At 48.0% G+C, this 27,234-nt stretch overlaps 3 protein-coding genes across 6 annotated transcripts; 1 reads left to right on the forward strand and 2 right to left on the reverse strand.

Annotated features, from left to right (window-relative positions):
* Positions 1–4,476: 4,476 nt before the first annotated feature.
* LOC117648638 (prostaglandin reductase 1-like) lies at positions 4,477–6,858 on the reverse strand. The gene is made up of 9 exons (XM_034391282.1): positions 6,610–6,858; positions 6,044–6,089; positions 5,878–5,934; positions 5,530–5,715; positions 5,337–5,455; positions 5,106–5,260; positions 4,920–5,031; positions 4,714–4,832; positions 4,477–4,619 (listed from the first exon to the last, which is right to left on the reverse strand). Exons 1-9 carry the CDS (start codon positions 6,809–6,811, stop codon positions 4,500–4,502), a joined length of 1,116 nt encoding a protein of 371 aa, XP_034247173.1. The 5' UTR covers positions 6,812–6,858; the 3' UTR covers positions 4,477–4,499.
* On the forward strand, positions 5,634–11,373 carry LOC117648637 (lipase member H-A-like). 3 transcript variants are annotated; one of them, XM_034391280.1, is made up of 9 exons: positions 5,635–5,745; positions 7,776–8,398; positions 8,476–8,539; positions 8,618–8,763; positions 8,959–9,201; positions 9,575–9,778; positions 10,065–10,224; positions 10,363–10,536; positions 10,625–11,373. In XM_034391280.1, exons 2-8 carry the CDS (start codon positions 8,173–8,175, stop codon positions 10,529–10,531), a joined length of 1,212 nt encoding a protein of 403 aa, XP_034247171.1. In that variant the 5' UTR covers positions 5,635–5,745; positions 7,776–8,172; the 3' UTR covers positions 10,532–10,536; positions 10,625–11,373. The 3 variants fall into 3 exon arrangements, with proteins under 3 accessions (XP_034247172.1, XP_034247171.1, XP_034247170.1); XM_034391281.1 differs by lacking the exons at positions 10,363–10,536; positions 10,625–11,373 and having other exon boundaries at positions 5,634–5,745; positions 10,065–10,228; XM_034391279.1 differs by lacking the exons at positions 5,635–5,745; positions 10,625–11,373 and having other exon boundaries at positions 7,735–8,398; positions 10,363–10,584.
* Positions 10,571–26,557, reverse strand: LOC117648636 (rho guanine nucleotide exchange factor 18-like). 2 transcript variants are annotated; one of them, XM_034391277.1, is made up of 29 exons: positions 26,424–26,557; positions 26,242–26,324; positions 25,987–26,164; positions 25,764–25,893; positions 25,497–25,680; positions 25,257–25,417; positions 24,255–24,377; positions 23,914–23,980; positions 23,706–23,814; positions 23,557–23,627; positions 23,349–23,461; positions 21,443–21,499; positions 20,408–20,464; positions 20,284–20,330; positions 20,115–20,206; positions 19,926–20,030; positions 19,536–19,841; positions 19,139–19,452; positions 18,926–19,058; positions 18,568–18,835; positions 18,313–18,342; positions 17,484–17,665; positions 17,203–17,389; positions 16,993–17,129; positions 16,691–16,917; positions 16,405–16,612; positions 15,994–16,320; positions 15,657–15,891; positions 10,571–14,916 (listed from the first exon to the last, which is right to left on the reverse strand). In XM_034391277.1, the coding sequence occupies exons 1-29, from the start codon at positions 26,491–26,493 to the stop codon at positions 14,579–14,581; spliced, it is 4,539 nt and encodes a 1,512-aa protein (XP_034247168.1). In that variant the 5' UTR covers positions 26,494–26,557; the 3' UTR covers positions 10,571–14,578. The 2 variants fall into 2 exon arrangements, with proteins under 2 accessions (XP_034247168.1, XP_034247169.1); XM_034391278.1 differs by lacking the exon at positions 18,313–18,342.
* Between the last annotated feature and the right edge of the window lie 677 nt (positions 26,558–27,234).

Genomic DNA, 27,234 nt, shown 5'->3' on the forward strand with positions numbered 1-27,234 from the left:
TTGAAACAAGATTTTACAAACAATAACAACAAAGAAACGCGGAATGTTAGCTAACGGTAGAGTGGCGCTGCGCTACCACAGCCCAGCAGAGTGTCCTCCAGGAGGCGTCCTCGCCGCCAGCGACCTCGACGCCGTCCTCGACGTCGACGGGAACCACGTCTGGGAGAGCTGCTGGTGCGCGTCGGCCGAGCACACGCCGGCGGCGGGCCGGTCCTCGGGGCGCGGGGGCTCGGCGTGGCCCTTCGGGGCCTTCTGGGAGACGGCGGCGTTGACGTCGTCCTCGCCGGCGCCCCGCAGCGCCGGGGTGCTGCGAGGCGGGCTTCGCGGGCGGACGTCCTCCGGGATGCCCTCCGGGACGTCCCCGAGTGCCCGCTGGTCCGGCCGGTCCTCGCTCGGCCTCGGCGCCGCGGGCACCACGTCCTCGAGCTGCGCCTCCGGGCCGCGCCAGGAGGGCTCGTCGCCGACGAAGCCTGTCTGGGAAGGGCGAGGGTCAGAGCACTTCCCGGGGACCCTCGTTGCGGCCGTCGAGCAAGGAGCCTCGCCTGGGTCGCCCGGGGCCGCGGCTGGCGACGGCACGGACGGCACGGGGGGGATGTGGAGGTTGGCGAGGTACGGCAACGCCCTGGAGGCCAGGGCCGCGGGGATGAGGATGTCCGTGTTCGGGGTGACGCGGCGCTTCCGGAACGGCCGAGGCTCTGGCGGCTCGTCGTAGCCCTCCCCGGTCACCGGGTTGCCGTCTGGTCGGGCAGCGGCAAAAGCAGCCCAAGCAGCGCGCTCAGTGTCGCCGCAGGCAGGCAAACACTTCCGCCACACCAGTGGCGCTAAGCCTGCCCTGCCCGCGCGGCAATCTGGGCTTTGCCTGGCTTTGCCAGACGTCGACCGCAGCTAGAGACCCTCCCGCACCCTGCCGGCACCTCGGCTGGAACGCCTGAGCACGGCTGCGCACGAGAGCTGGGGGTTGCCTACCCAGCACGGCGCTCCAGCCGCCGACTCGCTTGGCCTCTTGGCCGCGCACAGAGTGCACAAAGCCGGCTCCCTTCCTACTCCTACAATGCGGAACCGCCGTCCCTTCTTCGTCTTCCGGTTGCAGACCCGCGACTCTGCCGCGGTCCGCCGCCTCCCCGCTCACCTGGCTTCCTGCAGGCATGCCGGCCGCCGTAGGACCACATCTCGACCGGGATGGCGGAGTGTTGCCGCGATGGAGTGGTATGGCACTGGCACGGGGAATTTGCCTCGGGTTGTGGCCGGGGGTGGAAGGGGCAGGGGAAGGAGGGGCGGTGCCCGCGGTGCACTGAGGACCATTGTTGGCGACTGGGCATCCAGGCATCCCCCTTCCCCCGCCCCTCCCCCGCCGCGAGTGGAAAAAATGTTTTACCACCGCTTGAAACTCACAAGAGTTAAGCAGAAGAGGGAGAATAAAAACGCAAATGGCGGAACGGACTCAAAGCACTGGGCTGCGTTCGGGGCTCAAGTCATAAATGCACTGTGCACTGCGAGCACCCCCCACCCCACATACACACACGCACAGCACCCACCGACAAAGCTGGTGGGGTGGCCCTCTCTTATGGCCCCCTGCGTTTAGCGTTTCGTCCGGCCCACCTGTAATGCCCGTGTTCAGTGTTCACTGCTTTATAGTTGACGGCGTGGCTTGGCAGTGCAGTGCCATGGCCATCTCCACTGGGACCGGGTCGTCGGCGACCTCCAGGGGCTCCGAGGTGGCGCCCGCCCCGATGGGGTCCCCCCTGCGACAGCGCTACTCCTCCGTGGCGACTCTCCAGACGGTACTTCCCTTCCCTCTATTCGTTGTCGTTGCTGCTGTTGTTGCTGATGGCTGGTGCTGCAGTTCTCGGTGCCGGACCTCCGCACCCACACGCCCCCGACGGACGACAAGCGGGTGCCCTTCTTCGACGGGCTGCAGCCCATCGCGCTGGGGGCGGCCGTGTACCTCCAGGTCCCGGTCACGTGGACGGCGTGGAGCAGTAAGGGTGGGGGACTTTGCGCGCCAACTGAATCAACTCAATTTGCCCCGCTGTTTCCATTCCGACTGGCGAACTTTCAGGACGGTCCTCGCCGCCGCCCAGTCCCCGGGGCCAGGTCGTGTCCTGCTTCGACAACAAGAAGGCCTTGGTCAGTCCAGTCGAGAGTCGCGCGGCGAGCCACCCCACCGGGGCGGGGACTTTCGGCTTTTAAAGTTGAAACGCTCTGTCTTGTCGCTGTCGTTGGCAGGGCTGCGTGCCGCTCAGCCCGCTGATGCGCTGGGCGTCGAGGCTCAGGGTGTGCTTCCACCCGCTGCGCTCCACGCTGCTGCTGGTCGGCGCCTCCATCGGCCTGAACCTCTGGTCCACGTACAGGCTGGTGCGTCCGCGCCTCCCTGGGCGTTTTGGCCTCCAGAGTCGCTAAATGGGACTCGAACCGAACGTGTGACCCCACCAATGGATTGCTCTCCGAACGAGGAATCCATTGGTGGGGCCACACGTCCGGTTCGAGTCCCATTTAGCGACTCTGGAGCTCAAAACGCGTCCGGAGTTTAGGCCGCCTAGTCTCCTGGCAAATCCACTGCGCACCGTTGCCCTGCTTCTCCCAGACAGCGCGGCGGCTCACACACCTGGCCGAGGTGGCCGCCGGCCCGGACACACTGTCGGAGCGCTACATCGCCGCGCTCAGCATCGTGTGCGCGCTCTGCTACCTCGCCAACATGCTGTGCATGCTGGCGGAGGCCAGGCACCTGGAGCAGCTTCGCGGCCTGGTCGAGCCTCTGACGGTGGGTCGCTGGGGGCGTCGTCGGGGGCGTCGTCGGCGTTCTTTCCGCCATGTGGCGACACTGTTCCTGTCCCCAGGAGTCCTTCGGCTTCGTGCTGCGCCCTTCCGGCCGCAGCAAGCTCGTGCTGGAGGCCGGCAAGTACTGCCTCAACGGCTGCTTCATCTTCTCGCCGCTCATCGTGCACCTCTGGGTCTACGTCAGTGTCGGCTCGGGTTCGAAACAGAGTTGCCGCAAAAGAAGGCAACTCTCTCACTATGCACCAGTGTCGAAAGGGTTGCCAACCTCAGCGCGTCTACTCAGCAACACCAATGCTCTCGACAAGTTGCTGGGGTTGGCACCCCTCTCGGCCCAAGACTGGGAGGCACGGCGCGGCCACAGGTGCTGTCCAACACCGACTACACCGACTGGACCCACGTCCCCGTGGGCATGTACCAGATGGGGCAGGTGTACACCCTGACGACGGCCATCGTGGGGCCGCTGCTCTGCGTCGCCGACTTCGCGCGCCACCTCCGCGACCAGCTGGAGAGCGTGAGTCAGCGTTGCCACCTAAGCGGCCGGAGGGCCCACGACACCAACCCTTCTGGCTGGTGCACCAATGTTTGCCTTCGTCTACTCGTGTGGCTACACAGGAGCTGCGCGTGGCTGGTTTGGCCAGAATGTCTGCCCCCCGTCTCCGCCAGTTCCGCCTCGCCTGGCTGGACCTCCGCGCCCTCCTGGAGGGTCTGTTCGTGATGCCGCTGTCCTGCCTCTGCTACATGCTCATGGCCCTCCTCTTCACCTCCTTCATGGCGTACGAGGTTCGTCGCGCGGACGCTGCGTTATCGTGGTTTGCCTAGCGCCCCCCCCCCTCTCTCTCTCTCTCTCTCTCTCTCTTTCTGTCTCTCTTGCAGACTTCCGTTGCGATTCGAAACGGAAACCTCGTGTTCCTCGCCATCATCTGGGGGTTCTCCACCACGTGGATCTTCACGCTCGCGGCGTTGTGCTTGTCGGCTGACAGTGCGGTCGCAGAGGTCAACCCCGCCGTCGCATTTCAGGCTCCAGGGATCTCACAGTGGGCCAGAAGACCGGTGGAGGCGGCTAAAACTCGCGACGCGTTTTGAGCTCCAGAGTCGCTCAATGGGACTCGAACCGAACGTGTGACCACACCAATGGATTGCTCTCCGAACGAGGAATCCATTGGTGGGGTCACACCTTCGGTTCGAGTCCTGCTTAGCGAATCTGGAGCACAAAATGCGACTAGAATTTTGGCCGCCCCCACCGGTCTTCTGGCCCACTGTGGAGGCCAAAGGTCTTCGTAATGCAAAGGCGATTCTAGATGGAGAAATTTTTGGACGTTCTGCTGGAAAAAGCGCAGCACTGGAGGCGGAGCGCCGAGGAACGTCGGGAGGTGAGCTTAGGCGGCACTACGGCGCAGTGCGTGTGTTGCCGGCGGTGCGGTCTGAGTGTGAAGTTTGCTGACTGCTTGCTGACACACTGCAACGCTCCGATTCCAGCTCAACTTGATGATTCGCATCGTCAACTCAAGCCACCCGTGTGTGTCTTTGGCGGGGTTCGTCGACCTCAACAAGGGCTCGCTCGCGTCGGTAAGTTCCGTCCCAGGCGAAAACAAAGAAAAACTCGTATTTTTTTGAAACCAAACAAAGCCTTTTTTAATGAAATATCACAGCTTCGCAAAGGGATCTCATGGGATTGTGACGATGGCGAACATGAAGGGGGATGAAGTGGCGGAGGGGGTCGTCTAGAGCTTGGACACGTTGACCACGGCCTTGCCCGTGTTCTCGCCCCGCAGCATGCCGATCAGGGCGTGGGGCATGTTCTCGAAGCCCTCGTAGACGTGCTCCTGGTAGACGATCTTGCCCTGGAAGCGACGCGGAGACAGTTAGCAAACCATCGGCAGCACACTGGCAAATTTTCCAAATAGAGCTCCGGAAATGAGGTTCAAACCAACGCACCTCCTTGACCCACGCGTGCATCTGGTCGGTGGCCTCGGCGAAGCGGTCGCGCCATCGGCTCACCACGAAGCCCTCCATCTTGAGCTGCTTGAACACCAAGGACGGCTGCACCACGGGGGCTGTGGGGGCAGAGACATCAGTTAACAGCTAGACAACACCCATCGCTTCTCTGAAAGAACAACTTTCGACGGCGAGGCGACACCGACCTAGGGGCGGGTCCTTCATGTCGGCGTTGTAGGACGAGATGGAGCCGCACACTGCCACGCGGCCGAAGAGGTTCATCTGGGACAGGATCACGCTGCTCATGGTGCCGCCGACCTGCAAGCCAAGACAAGACGTTGAACCGCGTGCCCCGCACCCCTACGGAGGGTGGAGGGTGGAGCGGGACCCACGTTGTCGAAGAAGCAGTCCACGCCGTTGGGGGCGGACTCGCGGAGCGCGTTCAGGATGTTGCAGGTCTTGTAGTTGAAGGCGAAGTCGAACTTGAGGCTCTTCTTGAGCCACTCGCACTTGCTGTCCGAGCCCGCGAAGCCGATGACGCGGCACCCTGAAACGGACAGGCCGACGTTGTTGATAAGGCACTGCTCGACCTGGAGTCCGTTTCTAAGGTCCACACGCCTCACCCTTGATTTTGGCGATCTGGCCCACGAGCGAGCCCACCGCCCCGGCGGCACCGTTCACCACCACCGTCTCACCCGCCTTCGGCTGGCAGAGGTCCAAGAGGCCGAAGTACGCGGTTTGGCTGAAAGGCAAAGCGCTGTCAGTCTTGTGCGAGACACGGCAGTGGGGCAGCGCGAGGCACTCAGTGCCACTCACCCAGGCATGCCCAGGACGCCCAGGTTGTAGGACAGCGGCACGTCCAGGTGGCGAACCTTCTCCAGGTCGCCCTTGGTCATGTCCCCTCGGGTGCTGTCCGGGTTGACGATGGTGCGCGTCGACCAGCCCAGGTAGCCGACCACGTGGTCGCCCACCTGGAAGCCCTTGTTCTTGGACACCAGGACCCTGCGAGGAGAGGAGCCAAGTTACGCCAAGGTACGCCTCGCCGCACAGTGGGCCAGAAGACCGGTGGAGGCGGCCAAAACCCCAGACGCGTTTGAGCTCCAGAGTCGCTAAATGGGACTCGACCCGAACGTGCGACCCCACCAATGGATTGCTCTTACTCACTTTCCGACCTGCCCGCCGATCATCTTGGTGCCCGGAGGGTAGCGCACCATGTAGGCCCTGCCAAAGGACGAAGTCGCATTATTATCGAGTACAGTGTCGTTACGTGACAATCACGCGCAGGCAAGGTCGGAGATAAAAACACAGAAAAGTGGCTGAGAGGGCTCACCTCATGTAAGGGTCGACACTCATCCATTCCGCCTCGACGAGGATCTCTGTAAACACGATAAGAGGAGTGCTTTCCCGATCAGCTAATTTGGGGATCGAAATAGACACCTCCACCAAAACCCAGAGTGGAGGGGAAGCACCGCAAACAGTTTCCAAAATTATGATTATTCGGCGTTGGAAGTGTCTATACACCAAACCATGTTTGGCTTCCGCGTTCTCGGCTGTTTCGCACCTCGCAACCGTGATGACCGGTGACTGTTAAGTGCGGACGCCTAGCTCAGTGCCCCCCCCCCTCCCCTTCCCGACCGGTCCTTTAGCCCTTTACTCTGTACTGCAATAACCACCGCAACTACTTCAAGAATAATCCCGGAGTCCCCTGGTTACCATCGCAAACATCGTGCAACAAACCACACTACCGTCCAAACGCGCCGGGCGGCCACGCCTCCCAAACAAGGCCCCCCCTCCCCCTTCCGGCCGTAAAAAACTAAACACAGCGCGCTGCCGGCCGGCTCGCAGTGGTACAGTGTATGTACAGTACGGCTAGAACGAGCGGAACGTAGTACGCACCTCCATCCTTGAGGTCCGGCAGCTGTTCCTCCTTGAGCTGGAAGTCGGTGGGCTTGGGCTCGCCGGCGAAGTTCTTGGCCATGTAGATGACTTTGGCTGGGGGCGCCATGGTGGACAGGGCTCGTGGACGGAGTGGCTGGACGAGGGGGACACGAGCGACAGTTGTCGATAGGCCGGCGAGCAGCGCGCGACGCAACAACATTCTGTGTGACCACACGTCTTCTTGTAGACACCCGGCGACTCGGGGTTTGGTTCGGCTCGGCACGGCGCGGCTCGGTCGCGTTCGGCTGTTCGGCTCCACTCACGGGGCTTCGGCTGCGTTCGGCGTGCGGCAGCGTGCGCGCTCGGCAGCCGAAGCCAGCCGAACGGGCTTAAGTGAGATAAGTGGTCGCAACGTGTGATCGGACAAAGTGCAGCCCGGCGTAGCCCGGCGTACCGCACCAACACTCGTCGCCCCGGCAAGGAGGACGACGGGGGGACGGACAGACTCACAGACAGACAGACAGACAGACAGACTTGACACTTTGACGGATAGACACTCAGACAGGCAGACGGACGGACGGACGGGCGGACGCCGAGACAGACAGACGGGCGGACAGTTCCTGCCTTCCCTCCTGGGGGCACTCCGAAAAAAATTAAACTTTCTGGAAAGAAAAAAAAAACAAAAACCACTAAAAATTCAAAAAGTGCATGTCACTTGGGATGCAGGTTGCGGGCGGTGAGTCGGGGTGTCATGCTGGTCCGAAAGTGCAAGTCGCGTCATGCGTGCCAGTGCCAGGCCAGTGCCAGGCCAGTGCCAGGCCAGTGCCCCGGAGGTGAAAGTGGCGCCATGCGAGTCAGTGTCAATGTCGCGTCATACGCGATGACTCGGGAGACCTGCGAAATGCTCGTCACCGCGCTCGGCTCTGCTCGGCTCGGCTTGGCCGGTCCGCGCTTGACCGTCGGCCTCGGTGGGGCCTCGAGGTCCCTGCCGTGCTCCGCGACCAGAGGCCAAGCAGCAGGTGATGCCGCGATGTGCCCCGCTAGGCCCTAGGCCCCAGCCCCCCCAGGCCAAAGGACGGGTTATCTGCGTTATCACCGCGCAGGCATAGGCGCATCCAGGAAGCGGAGATAATCGCCTGGGAGGAAAAGGAAAACATGGAATGAGCGTTTGCTTCTAATTTTAGATGTTCGCCGCCGTGGTGGCGTACGTCGTGGTGCTGCTCCAGTTCCAGCAGAGCGCCGAGAACGTCTAGCGCGCCCAGCGCCCCCCACGGCAAGGACGAATGAAATAATAAAGTCAATAAATAAACTCAAATGAATAACTGATGGCGATTTGAGACTCCTGAAGTTAACTGCATCGATGCCCTGACCTATGCATGACAAAGAATCTTCCCGCGGAGAACACGCCTCGGGTGTCGCGCACCCGAGCGGATAGAATAACAGATACCAAATTTTCCGCCGATCCCCACCTTGTGAACCAAACACGTTATATGAAGAGCCAGCCTCTCAGTCGCTTTATTTTTTTATTTTTCTAAACCGCCTGTCGGTGCGTCCGCTCGATGGTGGCTTCGGCGGCGGCGCATGGATAAAGGATGGCCCGCTGGACCCTGGACCGGGCAGCGGTCGGTGGCCGGAAAGCTCCAGCGCTTCCAGCCCGCCTCCAGCAGCCTCCAGCCTGCTTCCAGCAGTCTCCAGTCGCCCGCCTCGCCGTCGCCACGCTCTTCTTCTAGTCCTCCAGAGATGGCCTCTGCCGCTTGGGGGGCCTGCGCGCTGCTGGCGGCCGTCTGCAGCCTGTGGTTCGCGTGCAGTGAGTGGCGGCTGGAGAGACTTCCGAGTGTACGCAACCAGGGTCTCGTTTCGCCAACTTGTTTATCGTTCTTACAGGCACTGTGGACGCGGTAGGATGGGCTGAGAAATTCGGAGACAACATCAACCTGACACTGTACCTGTAAGTCCTTCGGAAGCAAATTCTTGCACCACTCGTCACGATTTTTACGTATGGCAATCCTGACCGGTCCTCTTCCAGGCGCGACCAGAACGTCACGTTCAACATCAACGACTCCGCCAAGATCCTGGCGCACCGCGGCTTCGACAAGGCCAAGCCCACCGTGCTCTACATGCACGGCTACACCGAGTCCAACCAGAGCGCCAGCGTGGGGCTGGTGGCCAACGGTGAGCGCCAAAGGGAATTGCAGTCAATGAGGTTCGGGTTTTAACGAGACTCAAAGTCTCACAGCTCAAGGCCGAGGAGAATTTCGGAATCCGTATTTAAACTCAAGAAGGTTTAGGCCCGCTCAATTTTTTCATTGCTGGATATCTGTAGATGGAAGCACTGGCGTGACCTAGAGCCATTTTGAAACTTTGCAGCCTTCCTTAAGCGCGGCGACCACAACTTCATCCTGGTGGACTGGAACTACTACGCGGAGACCCCCTACGTGAGGGCCTTCTTCAACCTCTTCCAGGTGAGCCACGCGCTGGCCCGCGCCATCACGCGCATGGTCAAGGCCGGCCTCCGCAAGGACTCCCTCTGGATCGTGGCGCACTCCCTGGGCGGCCAGCTCGCCGGCGTCACCGCCAAGGACCTGGACTTCAAGCTGCCCCGCATCACAGGTAGGGTGGGGGCAGTGGGTTTGCCAGACGACCGGTGGAGGCGGCCAAAAGACGCGTTTTGAGCTCCAGAGTCGCTAAATGGGACTCGAACCGAACGAGTGACCCCGCCAATGGATTGCTCTCCGGACGAGGAATCTATTGGTGGGGTCACACGTTCGGTTCGATCTCAAAACGCGTCTAGAGTTTTGACCGCCTGCGCCGGTCTTCTGGCAAATCAACTGTGGAGCGCCAAGGCCAAGGCCGTCGGCGGCTGGAGCGCCGTGCTGGGTAGGCAACTGCAGGTCCCGCGCGCAGCCCTGCTCGACGGGACTGCCTACCCACCACGCGTTCCACCCTTAAGCGCCGCTTGCGCCAACCCGCCTCCACTCCACAGCTCTGGACCCCGCCCTGCCCGGCTTCACGTTCGAGGGCATCCCCAACCTGAGCCCCGAGGACGCCGAGCTGGTGGACGTGATCCACACGGACGCCGGCTTCTTCGGCTTCACGCAGCAGAACGGCCACCTCGACTTCTGGCCGAACAACGGCACGCGCGTGCAGCCCGGCTGCCCCAACTACACTGGCGTCGGCCTCTACGACGGTCAGTGGCACTCCGACACACACTCTCTCTCGGCCGCACAGTGGGCCAGAAGGCCGGTGGAGGCGGCCAAAACTCCTGGCGCCTTTAGAGCCCCAGAGTCGCCAAACGGGACTATCGAATCGAACGTGTGACCCCACCAATGGATTGCTCTCCTCACGAGGAATCCATTGGTGGGGTCACACGTTCGGTTCGAGTCCCATTCAGCGACTCTGGAGCTCAAAACGCGTCGAGAGTTCTGGTCGCCTGGGCCTGCAGCGCCAATGCCGCTCTGCCTCTCTCCGCGCAGGCCACTGCAGCCACCACCGGTCCTGGCACTTCTTCGCCGAGGCGCTGGCCAACGAGACGGCCTTCCCGGCAGTGCGCTGCCCGTCGTGGGAGGACTTCACCAAGGACGGCTGCCAGCACAACGACGTCGTCTACATGGGCATCAAGGCCGGCACGGCGCGGTGAGTGGTCTCTCTCTCTCTCTCTCTCTCTCTCTCTCTCTCTCTCTCTCTCTCTCTCTCTCGCACTCCTAGGGCGGATGCGCGAGAGAGGCTGTTCTGTTTCCCTACTAGTGTGAGTGAACTCTGTTGGTTGGGCAGGGGCAAGCGCGGCAAGTACTACCTGGTGACCTCCAACGAGGCGCCCTTCGGCAAGGGCAAGGCAGGCATCGCCAACATCGCCTCCGGCAGCTCCTTCACTGGCTGGATCAGCTCCATCACGGGCATCGGCTCCAAACCCCTGCCCACCAACTGGGGCTGGGATTCGTAAAGGGCGTGAGTGGAAAGGAAAAAGGAAAAACAACAAGCGTACTTAAAATCATTCTCCAAGTGTTTTATTTACATCGTTTTCTGGTATTTACAGAATAGTACAATTTTCCTGGAATGATTGTCAGAAAAGTAACAAAAATCATACATGGGGTACCAAAGGCTCCCTACCTACCATCACTGCACAGTAAAATGAAAATAAATAGACCAGGGGATCCTTGAAAAATGGATCAGAAGATCTGCACATAAGTACTGATTATGAGCATAGGGCAAAGAAAAATCCTACACTTTGAAGATTGAGTGTTATTTTGCATAGCACAGACACAGCAATCCCACAAAAATGGCCGACGGAATCAAATCTAGACCAGCCAATATGAACAATATTGAGGGCTGGTCATGCAGGATCATTTTTATAATTTTTGCACACAGGTGACCCTATTTCTTTGATTTGTGAAGTTGAATATCACATGACACCACACTGTACAGAGCAATGAAAAATATGGTAAATATGACAATTGTAAGATAAAAGGTAGAAACAAAATCCATATCATGGGAAAGGTTAGGCGCAATGAACAAAATAACACGCATTGCTAAGTCTACTAACAAGTATATACAATGTTATCACAAAATAGATAATTTCATCAAATGCATAACAGCAATATATTATCAGTGAGCCAACATATCAAGTACAAATAAAAAAGAATAAAACCAAAGCACAACTCAGATAGATTCAAAAAAATTATCCTAAAACGGAATGGGCACATTAAGATACTGAGTCTAAGGAAAATGATTCACACACTGTAAGGTGATAGCAACAAAAGCACACAGCTATACCTAGATTGTACAGTCTCAATGAGAAGGGCTGCCTTTTTCCTGTGAAAATAAAAACACCTTCAGAAATTAAGGACAATCCACTCATCAGCATCTAATTAGATATACGTATATCTTATACAAGAGAATTTCTCAATATTGAAATTCTAAATTGAGACATGAAACATTTTATGATGAGACATAGACAGTAGGCCATAGGATGAGTATATTTTCTGATTGATTAGTAACAAGAGTATTGCTTGCTTATTGCTAGATTACATGGAATAGTCTACAAAAAATATTGGAAAAGGATGTCTACTACCTCAAAATTTGATAGAAAGGGAGATTGCGGAAATTTCTGATTATCTCACTAGAAAATAGGCACAGCAGAAGGGGCACACACTTTTTGGAAGAAGACCACAGAGTCAACCACCCACTAACTTTTTCTCTCTCTCAAACTCATACCAATAAAAGAAGAAATGGGAGAAAAAAAAACTATCAGAACCTCTTTATCTCATTCAGGAAAAATACTCTAGCTATTGAAGACGAAACATTTAATTTTGCCAAATTAAAATCAGTACTTGGCATCTAGTCAACAGGAAGGCTACCAAGACACACTTCAGGCGGAGAAAAAGTATGTAACATTAGTCTTCACTGCTTAACTGCTATTACTACTTTTAAAAAATAGACATCAGAGAAAATTTGGCACAGACAGACAATGAACATAAAACCAATTCATTTGCATGAGAAAAAGACAAACATAAGTCCAGCAGCGTATAAGAGTAATTCGTAAAAACAAGGTAAGAATTAAAATCAGGTCAAACACACTTGGATCTATCATTTCTACCTACAGTCATGAGTGTAAAGTAAAATGCTGATCTTCAAGAGGAAAAGTATTCACATAAAATTACACAATTGTTTCATACATCTATACAGGTTCATTTCATTGTTCCAACAAAATAATCTTTGGTGTAAATTTTGGTTGAATAAAAATTGATGCACTGAATAACATATCCAAATAGTGGAATAATATGATAGAGGTTGCTTTACTTGTTGGCAGCTGTTGAGTTCAATTAAATCGTAAGACAAAACAAACCACACAACAACCTGGTTTGTAATGTGATCATGGATGTTAAGAAGCCAGCCATGTTACATCAATTTTTTAAACTCAACTAGTTACAAGGTACACTTACAAAAGAAACAAAACAATAACATACTATTGAAAAGAACCCCCTCAACCACAAATTAAAACATTGAATCTCTTCAAAGGGTCAATATCAGACATTAAAATAATATTATAAATAAAATATGGAACAGAGGATAAGTGGCCTGCACATATCAATTATTTTTTAAAAAATTTATTCCCTTTTTTTGTTACTTTTTACACTTTGTTAATTGATTACAAGTGTCGAGCTGAAGAAAATCAATACTGCACAAATGCATTAGTAATGCATTGAAGGAAAGATAAAAGGTAAAATATGACAGGATTTGTTGGGGCAACAAGCCCAAAAGTTGATAGAGAAAATGGGGCCATAACGAATCACTCTATTAAAATGATTGCATGTGTAATAATCAGCTGCAAGAAATAAGGTAATGCCATAATACTGTTCACACTCTTGCCATACAGAGCAATAGTAATAATTACAATAATAAGTCTTCAGTAACATGTACGAGTGGGCTAGTAGCTAGAGGCCAAAGCCAAATACTAATTTTGTAACTGAGCCTGAGCATACCTAAACACGAAAAAAGGCAAGGACTTAGCCTTTTGAGAGAGGAGATGGAGGATGCAATAACTAGGGTAAAGGTAATGTCATTGATATAGAGATGGTATCTAACAGCTACCACAAATAAATATGGTTTTAGTTTAGCTTATACATGCTCCAAACTAATTTGAGGCTCATTTGGCCTTCATTATGCACAATAAGACAAGGGAGCAATATCAGTATTACATTACCATGGACATTGGCTACCCTGGAATGGTTATTAACACAGACCAAGATCTAAATAAAAATAAATATCCTCTTTGAAAGCCTCCTTAGTGCATTCGCAATACTTTGCTCTTGCATCACAGCACCTCAAATTGCGAGAGCTTTCCCTTTTTTTCTTCCTCAACAAAGAACAGAGCTCCATACAAAAATATGACTTCAATATGAACACAAAAAATTAGTAACATTAAAATGTTGAGAAGAAAACAATGTACAACTCTTAAAGATCTAATACACACATTTTTAACATCACAGAGAGGAGGAGGTATTGCACACACCTAGATTGCACATTACATAAGTAAAATCACTCTAACACAATCATAAACCAGTTGCATGTGGATAATGAAAGAAACGGCAACTCACAAGTAATAAAATGTATCCACACTCAATAATTTCTTTTTGGGGTTGGGTAATGTTTACAACTATAGTATTCACTGGAACGAAAAGAAGATAGGAATGAACTGCAAAGGTGGCAAAAAGCTGCCATGGAATGAACAAGAAAAATAGAAAGAAGCACCATCAGAGTCCACATTCAAAAATAAATAAAATTCCCATACTTACAAACAGAATTATTTGTACATTGCTGAAAATGGTAAGGAAGCCAAATAAAACATAGGTTCCAACTTACCAAGTTCAAAAATTACAAGCCTCACAGCTTGACTTTGACTTGTTTAGTTACCATATTAGAAGTGTATCTACATAACCACTGTACTTCTATGCAAAATACTTTTATAAGTTTTCAGAACTATGCAATTTCATGATTATGCAGCTCGCACAGTCAATGATATATTGTCACAGTTTCACAGTTCAAGAAATACAGGAAATTTAATACTGATTCTGGTAAAAGTAATACCAAAAGCAGTGCTAGGTCAATATCACTTTTATATGGAAGTGCTGGGCATGAAGAAACAATGATTAACTTAAATGTTAACTTCACAGTACCTAGGTTGTCTAAATGTAACAAAGAGAAACGCACTCACAAATACATATAAATGGAATTCGCTGCATATGTCAAGAGTATCACATTTGACCATTGCATTGTCAATTATTAGAACGAACCACATATTAATGAAGACTCACAAACGCATCAGCATTCAATGAGAGTTCTTTGGCTAAATATATCATTCAAACAAAGCCTTCAAACAAACAATACATTTGGTAACTAACGTCGGTGTGAACTGTTCAAGAATAAGATAAATCATGAATACAGTTGCTCTTTCATTGATTCAGAGTCTCAACTACTTTATCAATTGAAATCAGAAAAATATCACTTCTTCCTCTTGCTGGTGGGTTTGAGGTTTCGAAGTTGAGTTGGAGTCTGGACTCCGCATTCGAAATTTGTCTGGGATTTTGGGAAAGGTGTTGGTTCGGCCAGCCCGATTTCCTCCTGACGTTCCTGGCAAAGTTGGTCCTCCAGACGCATGAGGTGAGGAGCTCGAGAGTGCCAACATATCAGGATGGGAAACATTTTGCATCATGGCGGGACTTGATCCGGTCCGAGCATGACTTGGGATCAGAGTAGAGACTGGGGCAGAGGCTGGTGGGGGGGGACTCATGCTGCCCGAACTAAGGCGATGGTATCCACTTAAAGTTCCTGCAAACAAAGCAAAACTACTATTATTTACTAAACAGTCACACAAAAGCTAGAACATAATAATAGAAAACATAGGTGGTATTTTTAAAACTACTGTATCTACTTTTAATTTTAGTACTATCACTCATTAGAAGGCCCTCCAGTAGTAGGATGTACTTATTTGCAACGAACTACAGGTTGCCTGTCCTTTGCATGCAAAACAGCATCCACCAAGTTAACAGAAAGAGTGATGAATAAACAACTATACACAGCTTTGTCAAACATAAATCTTAGTGCATTTATCTGGTAAAATTAAAAAAAAAAAAAAAAAAAAAACTACAATCAACAGATAATTGTGTAACATGACACTATAATAAAAAGCAAAAGCAAAGCAGATAAGGTGATATGATTTTCAACATATTTGTAATAACAACAAAGACACTGAATCATATCTATGTACACAAAGTTCATCGAACTTAATACACAGAACCTCTCCTATTCAAACCTCTCAACTTTAATCTCCTGACAACATCCCTGTTACAGAGACTTTACTTAAAGCAGTTACAGCTGCAAAGACATGCAAAGCATTGTGCATAAAGTTGTATATAAAATGGTGACAGCTAACTAGACGATCGAAAAACTACATAGTGCTGCACCATGCTAGCAGTGCTGTAGCAGTGCTGATGCTGGTGTTGCTGCAGTTGCATGCGGACTGGACATAATGAGTGACCGCACCCTTTCAGTTTCACCGTTTCACTGACCCGAGGCAGAGCCACCGCCTGCTCCGCTCAGACTACCCATGCTCCTGCGCGAGTCAACACTGCCTTGGCTTCCTTGGCTCAACTTCATTGGCAGCATTTGCTGAAGACTTCCAACAGCATTGCCTCCCATACCAGAACTGCTTCCTCCAGTACTGTTACTTCCTGAGCCAATGCTACTACTGCTCAGCTTCGACAATTTCAATGGTAACTGCTGTTTGACTTGATTTTGAGCAACCTAAAGTAAACACATACAAACAACACCAGTGTTATGGAACCATTTTTTAAGAGAGAGCCAGTTAAGATTCTTATGCTACAATTTTCATTAAAGAAACTTCACCTTTTGCTGATTGGCTGCACTTATAAGATTGATAGGTACAGCAGCAGGTTTGCTAAGAGGCCCTTTCCACTTGTTTGATTCCATTTTGCGGACAGGTGGGGAGGGAGTGAGTTGCTGTGAGAGACCTGAGCCGCTCGACAAAGAAGCTGAGTCAACATCATGTGAAGAGATTTCACTACTTTCGGCCCCTGCCATCCCACTGCCTGGAGTTGTTACAACAGGCATGTTGGGACTGATCAAAATGCCTTGATTGGTAAGCATTTCCAGCTTCCGAAAGAGCTGTTCCCGCTGCTGTCTCACATCAGCTTGCTCCGAACGGACTTGTTCCTGAGAAGATAAAACAAGATAAGATGGGATAGGCAAAAAAACAGGTTAAATTTATCTTCAGTTTCCTTCAATAACCCTCATTACCTGTTGTCTTTGAAGGTCGCTCTTACGCTCAGTTAACTCTTTCTCCTGTTCCTCTCGTTCTCTAGCCCACAATTCCTTCTCTTGAGAGAGGCGGTCTTGCAAGTTCCGCAGTTCCTCCAGCTGTTGCGCCTGCCGATAAGCAGGCTTCTGCCTGCTTTCGCTTTCCGTTGATAACTGCGAACGGCAAGCTGCCAGTTGTGCCTGCAAGCTGTAAAATAATAGGTATGAGGAGTGAGTGCTAGTAGGTAAGAATAAACCTGCAGCAAGTCCCGAGAAAAATACTCACTTATCAATACTGGTCATCTGTTGAGAAATGATGCTGCTGAGGGTGTAGACATGGTGAGACAACTGCAATGCAACCATTTGCTGCTCCTGTCCTAGGCTTATTAGGCTTGGCAGCTCACCAGGAGCCGAACTAGAGATTTGTGCGGCCGCGTGTGCATCGGGTGGAGCAATGAGCTGGGCAATACCAGATGGAACGGTAGCCATTATAGCACTTCTCAATGGCGACTCCTTCAAGGACGAAAACACAAGCATGTTAAATAATCCATACTAACAAAATATTAGTTATAGATGCAAAACACTTACGACTGAGTGAATAGACGGTCTCGAAGAACGCCCAGCTTCAGAATCTGGGGTTAAAGCTGGACTAGAAGAAATGGATGGTTCTCGGCTATGTCCATGTAGAGTTACTTGAGGTGGGGCTGGTTGGGGCTTTTTCAATACTGAAGCAGAGAGAAAAAGTTTCATGAAGGCCTTTTTCCAATAAATGCACGCATGTCAAGAAGTAATACTCACCTTTACTCATGGTACCAGTACCTTGTTCTTTATCTTTGTTGGCATTATCAAATCCACCAAAAGTCTCAGCCCGCTTTGGTAGTGTGGGAGATACATAGGCAGAGCTCTGGTGTTCACCAACTGAACTAACACTTCGAGAAAGGTTCGTTCCAGAAACATACAAAGAACTCGCAAGTCTATTCACCTCCTGGGAAAAACACAAAACACAAAATAAAATCAGTATTGCTAAATAAATTTGTCTGGTGTGCATCTACTCAAAACAACACTGCCAACTAGCGTACCCTTATGGCTCGCAGAACTTCTTGCCACATACGAGGTGAGTCCATATCTTCCGACACCAGATGGCAGTAAGAGGGAGAATCCACTGTGCTGTTGCTTGAAGAAATACCGGCTAGCTGTTGCTGCAGCGCCATTTTCTCTTCCAATATCAAAGCTTGTTCTACGTCTTTTTGTCTCAAAATTCCTGAAATAGTAGAGAAAAATATTACATTGAGTTTCAAATTTTTCAATTTTATGAAGCCTGGCACAACAAGGTGATTGATTCACAGAAAAAATCCCTTTGCATGTTTCAAGGGCACAAAGGTGGCATGAACCTTTGTGGTTAAGCCATGCAAAGGGGATTTGTATATCAGCCACATTCCTAAAACCAAAAACCAACGGCATCTAAGAAAAAACAGGGAGGGAAAAAAAAACACCCACAGACCTATTTTAATTCTTAGTTTGATCAAAAATTTAATTCTATTCAAAATAAGGCTTAAGATGAAACAGCATCCAATTCCTGGCCTTTTTGAGGAAGATACCTGCCTCATGTTTGGGTACATAAAAAGTCTATTCAGCATGCTTAGGAAATATAAACCTTTAGTTAAAAAGCCACTTTCACGTTAAGATAACGTGGAAGCAATCATTTGCTGTTTTTACCATTGCCCTAATAATTTACAAAAGAAGCATCTTTGATAAGTTATCAAATAATTAGTGTAACCATTAGATTCCGAAAAGACGCGAACGGATGACTATATAGCCAAGCCATGAACATGCACCAGAGGGCGGCCATAGGGCGGCAATACAGATGACTCTAAAACATGCCTGGTTTACAGCTCAGAGCTACTGTACCTTGAACTTCTGATTCCCCATGGGGGGAGCCTTCGAAAAACAAACAAACCTTGTTAAAGTCTTTTTCAAATTGAATAGAAAAGAAGAAATGCCCCTCCCCTCAAACTCTAGCTCTTGAGTCTTTAGTGTTTACAGAAAGAAATTTCTCAAATAAATGACAAGTTACCCCACAGACATTGAGAAACTCAACTGATGATGTTTTGGAATGAGCCTTCAGTATGTTTGGGGTTAAGATATGGACAGATTGAAACTTACCGACTATTTGTCTTATCTGTTCTTGTTTTGCATCAAAGAGTTTCTGTTTGGCTTCTTGACTAAGTTTAGTCCCATCCTCTTCATCTTCTGGACAACATTGCACAGCAGCCCTCACAGCCTGAATCCATGTTTGCTTATCTTTGGGTTTATGCACTTTGAGCTCAAACATTTCAGGATCTGCTGGGTTTGAAGATATCAGGTATATCCCCCTAGATTCCTGACCTGCTTTTTCTCTGACCAATAACTTTTGTAAAGATATCACACCTGCCTAAAAATTGGAAGCAAACAGACCCATGGTTGAAAATTATAAATACTGACATAAAATGTTTTTAATCTTTTTTTTTTAAGATTTGGTTACCTTGTTATCTGGGGTGAAGAAAGAATATTTTTGGTTGTTTTCAAGGAGGAAGAACAAGACATCAGACAATACAATCACAAGGACAACTTGCATTTTACTCCTGCCTTGCATCAGCATTGCGACACCTTCAAACCTTAACAGAGAGAAGAACGAAGGTTAACATTGCATAATAGGGTAGAAAATGATTATTATTATTTACTGGGAAATATTTACCTTAATTTACGACTATCAGCAAGAATATCAGACTTTTTGAATTTTCTGCCTCTGTGCAATGTAAAGGACTTGGCATCAATTTTATGGTATATTTCAAGTTTCCGGTCTTCTTTCTCTTGCTCTGCAACTTGGGCATCAACCTCCACCAAAATCTCCTTAACAAGAGCCAGAGCTCGGTGAAGTTTTTCCTGCTCCATTTTGTTATCTTTACTGGTTTTGATCAGAGGTTCAATGAGGAGAGGATACTTAGTCAGCCGCTGAGTAACAAATAAAATGCACTCAGGAATTCCTTTTTTCTTAAGCAAAGGGTTCCCCTGCAAATTGAAAAACCAAGATTTTAGACATGAGCCACCAAAAATAAGTGAATTAGTTTTAGAGACCAGCTACTTCTCTTTACCTGACAATGCTTGACAAATTCCCCAAATCTACGATCGTGCTGAAGGTAATATTTGTACATGTTGACAGCATCACGATGCCTTGAGCAGAATTCTCCATAGCACGCTTTTAGTCTTGATGCTCCATCTCCAGAAAACTGCTCCAGTAAGATATCACTGAGAGTGTCTATCACCGGAGAAGCTCGTTGTTTCTCTCTTAGTTTTGCAAGGAACTCAAGATGAATTTCTGTGAGATCAGCAAGTCTGGGGAACATTCTTGCCAAATTTGGACCCAGCTGGAAATGTTTTTGAAGGCCTTCCACAAAAACCTGGTAAACAGAAGATATATTAAGAATTCAGCAAATTTAATTTGAAAGAAAAAACAAAAAAACAAAGAGACTGTTTGTGCTTACCTTTTGCATAACTCTGAGTGTCAAGCAATGATGCTTTTCTGTCAAAATAAATTCATACATATGTTCCTGCCTCTTAATTTCTTTCTCTTTTAATTTCTTGGTCACCTTACATAAGAATAAATGAGTAATTAGTGATTGGAAAGTAAAGTGACAAGCGAACTTTGCTATTCATTTGAAACAAATGCTTACTTCTTTACTAACTGTTGGGGTCCAGGAGTCTGGTTCTTCAGCTTGCAAACCATGAACTGGATCTAACTCTAGTTCACTAGCAGTCACTGGACCTGAAAGTAAATGAAATGTGTCATTCATTAGACATTGAGAATTATGAAAAATTAATTTTCATCAAGAGACTACCCACTTTCATCCAGAAACTCGTACTGCACTAAGGGCACTTCATCTGAGTAGCTGAAAGACAAATAAATCATTTAAACTTTACCCTTTACCACAGCACTTAAAAAGAGCACCAAAATTACATTACTTACTTGACTGTATCATGCATATGGGATCCATCATGATCCTTCTCTTCACTTATTATTTGGCTGTAAAGAAAATGAGAAAGGGTATTGGTGTTAATAAAAAGACAAAGCTTCTTTACACAAGATATACTCTTTAAAGGTGATTTTTTTTTTCAACTACACTACAAGAGCAGCACTTTCTGAACAGCTGTCAAAGTAGAAAAAAAAAGGTCAACCAACAAGTTTATCACTAGAGCAAATCAGAGATCTATTTGTTTCTGACAGTTCTAATGAAGTAAGAAAGCTCACAAACTGTAAAATACAAAGAGGCTCGTTTTCAAGGAAGATACAAATATCTGAAGCAGTCTGAAAATAATTCGAACAATATTGGCAAGAAGGAGGCAGAAGCAGAAGCAGAAGAAGTCAAAGCAGTAATCTTAAAGAAGATCAACATGATATACATGGCCCTCATTGCATCCATCAAAGTTTTGAACTATGGCTATGCACAGTTCACATAATATTGTGACAATAAGCTGACATTATTTGATGAATTCTGTAGATGTGTTTAGGTGGCCACCATGTGGATACTATCCACAAATGGCAATTCATCACTGATAAATGGCATCAGTCAACAACATTGTCACCTCACTCAGATAGGGAGGGTTACAAGCTCAGTTTCCTGCATACATATATCTACATTTGTAAATATCATTGTTGATTTCAGCGCTGCTAAGAACACTACAAGAAAATAAAAAAACAACTTAAAACAGAAATCATAGTTGGCAGATTACATCGAAGTACGGTTGTAGTTGACCAAAAACTACTTTCCAAAACGATACAAGTCGAATTCAAACAGCATCTATCTACGTCATCCCAAGAGTCTCCAAAAAAGCTCAGTCAGACAGAAAATGAAAAGAAGGTGACAAAATGACAGTTGTCTCACAGGGAGGGAAGACAAGAAACAAGTAACTTGCAATTATGACAGCACAGTAAATGGTAGGCAGCAACAGTCTGAATGAGCTCTGTAGCCATCCTGACAATATCTTGATTAGCAGAACTTACTTAACTCCCAACTTGGCTGCCACCCTCCTCCAAGGGGAGTAGCACAACGTGGTCCTCCTAGTAGGTTGTGAGCAGAGCGTGCCAGGTGCGCCAACCAACGTGCAAACGTTGGGCAAACGTACGTTTGGCGAGTCGTACAGAATGCGTGAGCGCGTGCCAAACAGATTTGGTGTATCAAGCATAGATTAGCAAGGGGGCTCTGGGCCACAGTTGGTGGGCAGTATGTTTTGTCACGCACTTCCCTATTGGTATTTTGCTATTTTAAGAGGATTAGCCCTGTCTTACAAGATACAGGGTGCAGATTGGTGTAAAATTGAGTTTAAAAAGGGGCCATGAAAACATGCATAATGTTTTGACTGGTGTTCTCACAATTCCACTCAATGAGGATGTTCAATGGGTGAAGTTTTGAGCTTATGTCATTGACAGATAATTATTGAAAAGGGGAAAAAAAGGTAGGAAAACAAAGTATCTATGGTGGAACAATGTGCTTAAGTTGACCAGAAGACAGGTGAAAGTATAAGTGTAAACTGGAGAGATGTTCAGGAAACAGCACAGACACAACATAGATGTGAATCGGGAAAAGAAAAGATTTGGTTATGAAATTTAGCAAATGGCTCTCTATCGCAATTTTCTTAAGAGGATCAATTTTTAAGAAAACTAAGAAATGCAGAAAAAGGATACCTAGACACATGACATAAATTTTGCCTCTCAGACAAGTAGAGGACATGCCCTGGTGCAAGCAACTGTCACTTTTTAAGCCATATCATAAGTGTGTGGAAACTAGATAAATTGGAAAAGAAAAAAAGTTCCCTCTCTAGACAGTTATCTGCATATAAATAACATTATCTAGAAGCAACAAGTGTTCTTGTTCAAGTAACATTGAAAGAATGGCAAAAGGTCCATAAATCAGAACAAATGCAAGTTTGCCAATATTACAGTCCCAATGATCTTTTTCTTTAAAAACACAGCTGTTCAGTTCCAGCGTCATGGCATGAATTTCAGATAATATTTATAAGGTCAATAATGACCTTATCAGGAAATCAGGAAATTAAAAACACTGAATTAAGAGCACTGCATAAAACAGTACATTAGATATAAGAAAATTTTTAAGTTCATCATGCTGCACAATCTATGACCTAGAAGCACTGAAAACTATCTTATCAAAGCTGCAGAAGAACCAATTCCAAACACTTTCTCACAGCCTTAGCAATGTGAGTGTGCTGTTCAGTGCTTTCATTAATCTCTACACATGCTACACAAAATAGCTGCAATTTAGTTAGGACAAAACTGAACATGTAATATCTCCATAAAATGTTCTCTGACAAGAGGACAAGTGATGTGACCCCATACCCAAATACACGAGCAGAAGCAATTTTGGGATAACATCGGTCATTCTGATATTTTAAAGCAACCAAAATTCCAATCTATGCACAGTAGCATGACCTTGCCACACTCTTAACAAAAGTGAAAGTAAAAAGAGCCATCTTATCTTACAAATCTAATAAGATAAGGAAGGATCTACAAGCATGCATAAGATGGAAAAACAGATAAAGACAAAGAGAAGGAACAGAGATAACCAATAGCATTGTTTTATGATTAAGATTCTGAAAAGGGGTAAAACGAAAGCTCAGCTCAATCACCCGCCTAACAAGTTAAACTGAAAAAAAAAATACCATGAAAGTGCATGAGGGAAATAGACATAAATTGAGCCATTAAGAAACCTGGTCAAATAAGGATGCAGTATCCTTAAAAGATAAATGAATCAAATTAATTTCAGACTTCTGTGTGTTCCAGCTTATTCACTAACAATGACACAATTTTCAGAACAAATCACAGCAAAATTGTGTGAGTGAACTGCAATGAATGAGATTTGACAATGTGCCCAAGAAAGAAGTTGAGAAATTACCTGCTGGATGAGTTGGACGTCAATGATACACTGGTAAGACTCTTCTTCTTTTCATTAGGCTGTTTGTTGACTGGTGCATGACCCATGATGTTCATACCTGACTTGGGGGCATTCTGAAAAAAAAAGAAGAAAAAAAAAGTCAAGAGCTGCTTTAAGACATTTTCAAGTATAAATTGAAGAACATCATTAGTAAATTTCGACATGTTACCTTTGAGGTCTTTCCCTTGCAGTCCTGTATATGATCTTTACAGGACGTCTGATGGACAGTAGCAGAACAATCTGAACAAACCAGGTACCATCAGCATTTGCATTGAAACTTCAGTTCACTCTACAATGATCATGAAATATGATACTTACTATCACAACAGAAGGCGGGTTTATTTGTGAGTGCCTTGGCACACCAATCACAAGTGTGAGGGGAGACATAGCAAACTGAAACCCATTGATGAGGTACTTTCTTCTTGTCCTGAAACATTTTTGCCACAGTTTGAGTTATGGTCCTTCAAATGAAATACCACACACAATGCAACACATTTCTAGAGCACATATATTAGTGTACACACACCTTTTTCTTCCTGAAAAATAAACTACCTCTTTTCCTACGCTTTTCAGCGTGATTGTCATAGGCAGGACTGAAACAGGAGAAGAGAGAAGTCATCATTAACAAAGCCCGCCGAATCAATATCTGAAGCACAGAATTTCACCAAAGGCAAGACCCAGTGAGAGTCAAGGATTTACAAAGGATGGTGTCCTATTTACAAATGCCTCCTTAAAAGAAATCAGTCAGGCATCTAGTATTTTCTCTCATGCAGTTTTGAAATTGTTTGACGAAACAAGTACAGATACCTTGACCGTGCATAGCAGCTCAAGGTACATTTTAGAAATTGTATCTACACAAGTACTCACTCAGCAAGCAAATGGTGCAGTGAAAGCTGGCTAGTTGCAGGAATGAGCCGCGTTTCTTCTTCTTCTGTTTCACTTTCCGTGCCCAGTCGTTGACCACTGTCGCCAAGGCGTGCACATACAAAGCTACAAGTGCCAGAAAAGCTCAAAGGAGTGCTAAGGTGCCACAAGCATACAGAACGATGCTTAGAAGGGGAGAGTAGTGTAAAACTTTCCTATTTCCATTGGCTTTTTATAGATTTTTCATGAAAAATTTTTTTTCTTGAGAGACAAGGTTTATAACATTTAATATTGTGTAAGAAAGTTTGCCACTACACACTCCCTGAAACAAATTATTATAAACCTCTACACCAAAACAAAAGTCCTTTTTTTTTTAGAGGATATACTGATTAAGAAAAATAAATAACAAAACAGTAAGAAAAGAAATCTGGACTCTTAAGTCAGGAAAGGTAAGATAAACCATGCAACATTCGTTTCATTATAGTGCTGCTTTAAGAATTAACAGATGAAGGTCATCAAGTGTTCTGATGCAAAACATACATATCTACAAACAGGTTTTGTTAGTAATTATGTTGTTGCATACACATTTTCTCAGAATTAAAAAGAGTATGCATGTACTGTTACTTTCATGATATAAAATCTTTTATCATACTGGAAGAAAACTCATCAAGTCCTGGTCCAGGTTATAGGATGTATCAGTGAAATGTACAAGTAAAGAAATGCCATAACTCTCCAAAACTATTAATTCACAAATAAGGAACAAAGCAACAGTCATATTGAAAAAGCAAAAGACATGAAAAATAAGTATAAAAGATAAATCTCTTAACCATAATAAAATTGAAAACTTACTTCGACAAACTTGGCACTTGTTCTCTAGAATGCCATGCTTTGCAAGCTTGAAGTGTTAAAATCTTTCAGAAGTGTAACTTCATGCTGTTTGTCTACATTTTCAGTAATGTATTTTATAAACCTAACATATTATGTTTCTAAAAACATTGTACTTACGGTTGGATAGCAGGAGCTGCCCCGTCATGTTGGATTGTGGCACTTGCCAAGTCACGCACTGCTATTATTGATGGGGTGGACACAGACTTTTGAAGAGGCAGTCTTGCAGGCATCAGACGAGATTCTGCTTCTCGTTTTGCTTGAATTTTTGCAAAATCGTTCTAAACCAACGGATACAAAAGTGAGGAAAATCTTTTTCTAATGCCTTTAACAAATTGCATTTATTTAAGAAAAGCCTACCTGCAAATCAGCTTCATTTAAAGAATGAGTGGAAACGCCACTTCTTCGGCCACCAACAGCAGTGCCAGATTGGTGGCCAGGACCAGAACAAGTCGTACCGTCAGTTAGAAGAAGGCCACCTCCACTGTCCGGCACATCTATGAAAGGATCCTCTGCTTCAGAGTCCATACTACTTAAACTCATACTGGAAATAAAATATTTAAGTTAGGGAGCGTTGGCAAGCAAGTGTATCAAAGAAAGGTACTTAACAAAAAACCAAAACAGTACCTCCTTTGTCTTGATGATTTACGTTTTACTTTGCCGTTAGAGAGGTCCTCAAGAGCAGTCCAGCTGCGGCGTCTAGATACCTCTGAGCCAAAACCAACACCTCTCCACAGCCACTCTTTAGAGGCCGAACCTTGAGGAAACAATACATCATAAGCAGTGAATAATAAAGTAATATAATTGGAAAATAAAAGTAAAGTTGACTCTCAATATTCAGTTTGTGTACCTTTACGATGCATTATATCATTAAATGCCGCAGTCATATGCGAGCTAATAAGGCCAAGATTTGGTGCTTGAATGGGTGAAGAATTAACCGATGATAGGAGATCTGGATCTGACCCAGGGTCTACTGCTAACGATGGGCAAGAAGAGCTTAATCTTGAATACTGGCTGGAGCGCATTAGCTAAAATAAAAGAGAAAAGAGTGAGCAAGAAAAGTTTTACAATAAAAATTATGAAAATTCATAATTCAAAACCTCACCTGTGAGTTGTAAGCTTGCACACTGAGATCTCGCATTTGCTGAATTGATTCATGTATCTCATGAAGATGTTGCAGGTTGTCCTCTGCACATGGCAAAAAAAAAGAAGAAAGAATCAGTATTTGCCTTGAAACAACTCAAGCAAAGAAAACTTTTTCAACGACTGATTGCAGTTGAAGCTGACCTAGCACGGGGTAGTGCTTGCCGCCCATGCCCATGCCGGGGCCCAGCCCCATGCCGAGCCCCATGCCCATGCCGGGGGAGTGCGGCGTGACGCTGATGATGGGCACGAGGCCGGGCACGATGCCGGGGCCGTGGCCGACGCCGTGGAGGCCGTGGAGGCCGTGGGGGTGGCCGGGGGCCCCGCCAGCCCCGCCAGGCCCACCAGCTGGGGGGTGCGGGGTGGGCGCGGCGGCGGCGAGCGCCCCGGCAAGCCCCAGACCACCTCGCACCGCCATGCTGGCCGAGGACAAGTAGTCCGTGATCACGTCCTCGTCGCTGTCGTCGGCACTGTTGCTCTGCCCGTACTCATCTGCAACAACAACAAGGTCAAAGGGGCGCTTCGCACAACAAGGGTGCATTCGGAGGCCCGGGGGGAGGGGGACAGCTTCAACAACAACAAAGGTCTCGTCGAGGGGCGTGTTCAGCAACAAAAACAACAACACGGGGGTCGCGGCAAACAAGAGCGAGGCCCTGGCACCACGGGCAGCACACCGCGGGGGGCCACGCCAGGGCCACGCCGCGGACGACGAGGAGGTGGGGTGTCAAAGTTACCATCGGAAGTGTCAGGCAGCGTCAGGGACAGGTGTCGTACGTGTCACAAAGGACACGATAACACGATAAGGACCAGCGAGAACAAGTGTGTGTGTGTGTGTGAGCGCTACACGTGGTGCCGGCAGGGGGGTGTACGCTACGCGCGCTACGCGTGGCAGTGGGTCAAGGACGGGCAAGGCCTCGCCAAGGCCAGCCGCTCGGCCAGGCATTGTGTATAAGGG

The sequence above is a fragment of the Thrips palmi genome, unplaced genomic scaffold (assembly GCF_012932325.1).
Source record: "Thrips palmi isolate BJ-2018 unplaced genomic scaffold, TpBJ-2018v1 HiC_scaffold_3, whole genome shotgun sequence".
NCBI classification, from domain to species: Eukaryota; Metazoa; Arthropoda; class Insecta; order Thysanoptera; family Thripidae; genus Thrips; species Thrips palmi.

Bases quoted from the DNA above. Each gene is read 5' to 3' on its own strand.
- LOC117648638 (XM_034391282.1), bottom strand. From the start codon at position 6,811: ATGTTGTTGCGTCGCGCGCTGCTCGCCGGCCTATCGACAACTGTCGCT. The intron at 5,935-6,043 runs GTGAGCCCTCTC...GTCCTTTGGCAG, and splicing joins AGTGTCGACCCTTACATGAG to GGCCTACATGGTGCGCTACC. The intron at 5,261-5,336 runs GTGAGGCGTGTG...TGTCCGTTTCAG, and splicing joins CCAGATCGCCAAAATCAAGG to GGTGCCGCGTCATCGGCTTC.
- LOC117648637 (XM_034391280.1), top strand. From the start codon at position 8,173: ATGGATAAAGGATGGCCCGCTGGACCCTGGACCGGGCAGCGGTCGGTG. The intron at 8,764-8,958 runs GTGAGCGCCAAA...GAAACTTTGCAG, and splicing joins CGTGGGGCTGGTGGCCAACG to CCTTCCTTAAGCGCGGCGAC. The intron at 9,779-10,064 runs GTCAGTGGCACT...CTCTCCGCGCAG, and splicing joins TGGCGTCGGCCTCTACGACG to GCCACTGCAGCCACCACCGG.
- LOC117648636 (XM_034391277.1), bottom strand. From the start codon at position 26,493: ATGGGCATGGGGCTCGGCATGGGGCTGGGCCCCGGCATGGGCATGGGC. The intron at 20,207-20,283 runs GTGGGTAGTCTC...ATTTACTTTCAG, and splicing joins GTACGAGTTTCTGGATGAAA to GTCCAGTGACTGCTAGTGAA. The intron at 15,892-15,993 runs GTGAAGTTTCTT...TGTTTACTTTAG, and splicing joins GTGCAGCCAATCAGCAAAAG to GTTGCTCAAAATCAAGTCAA.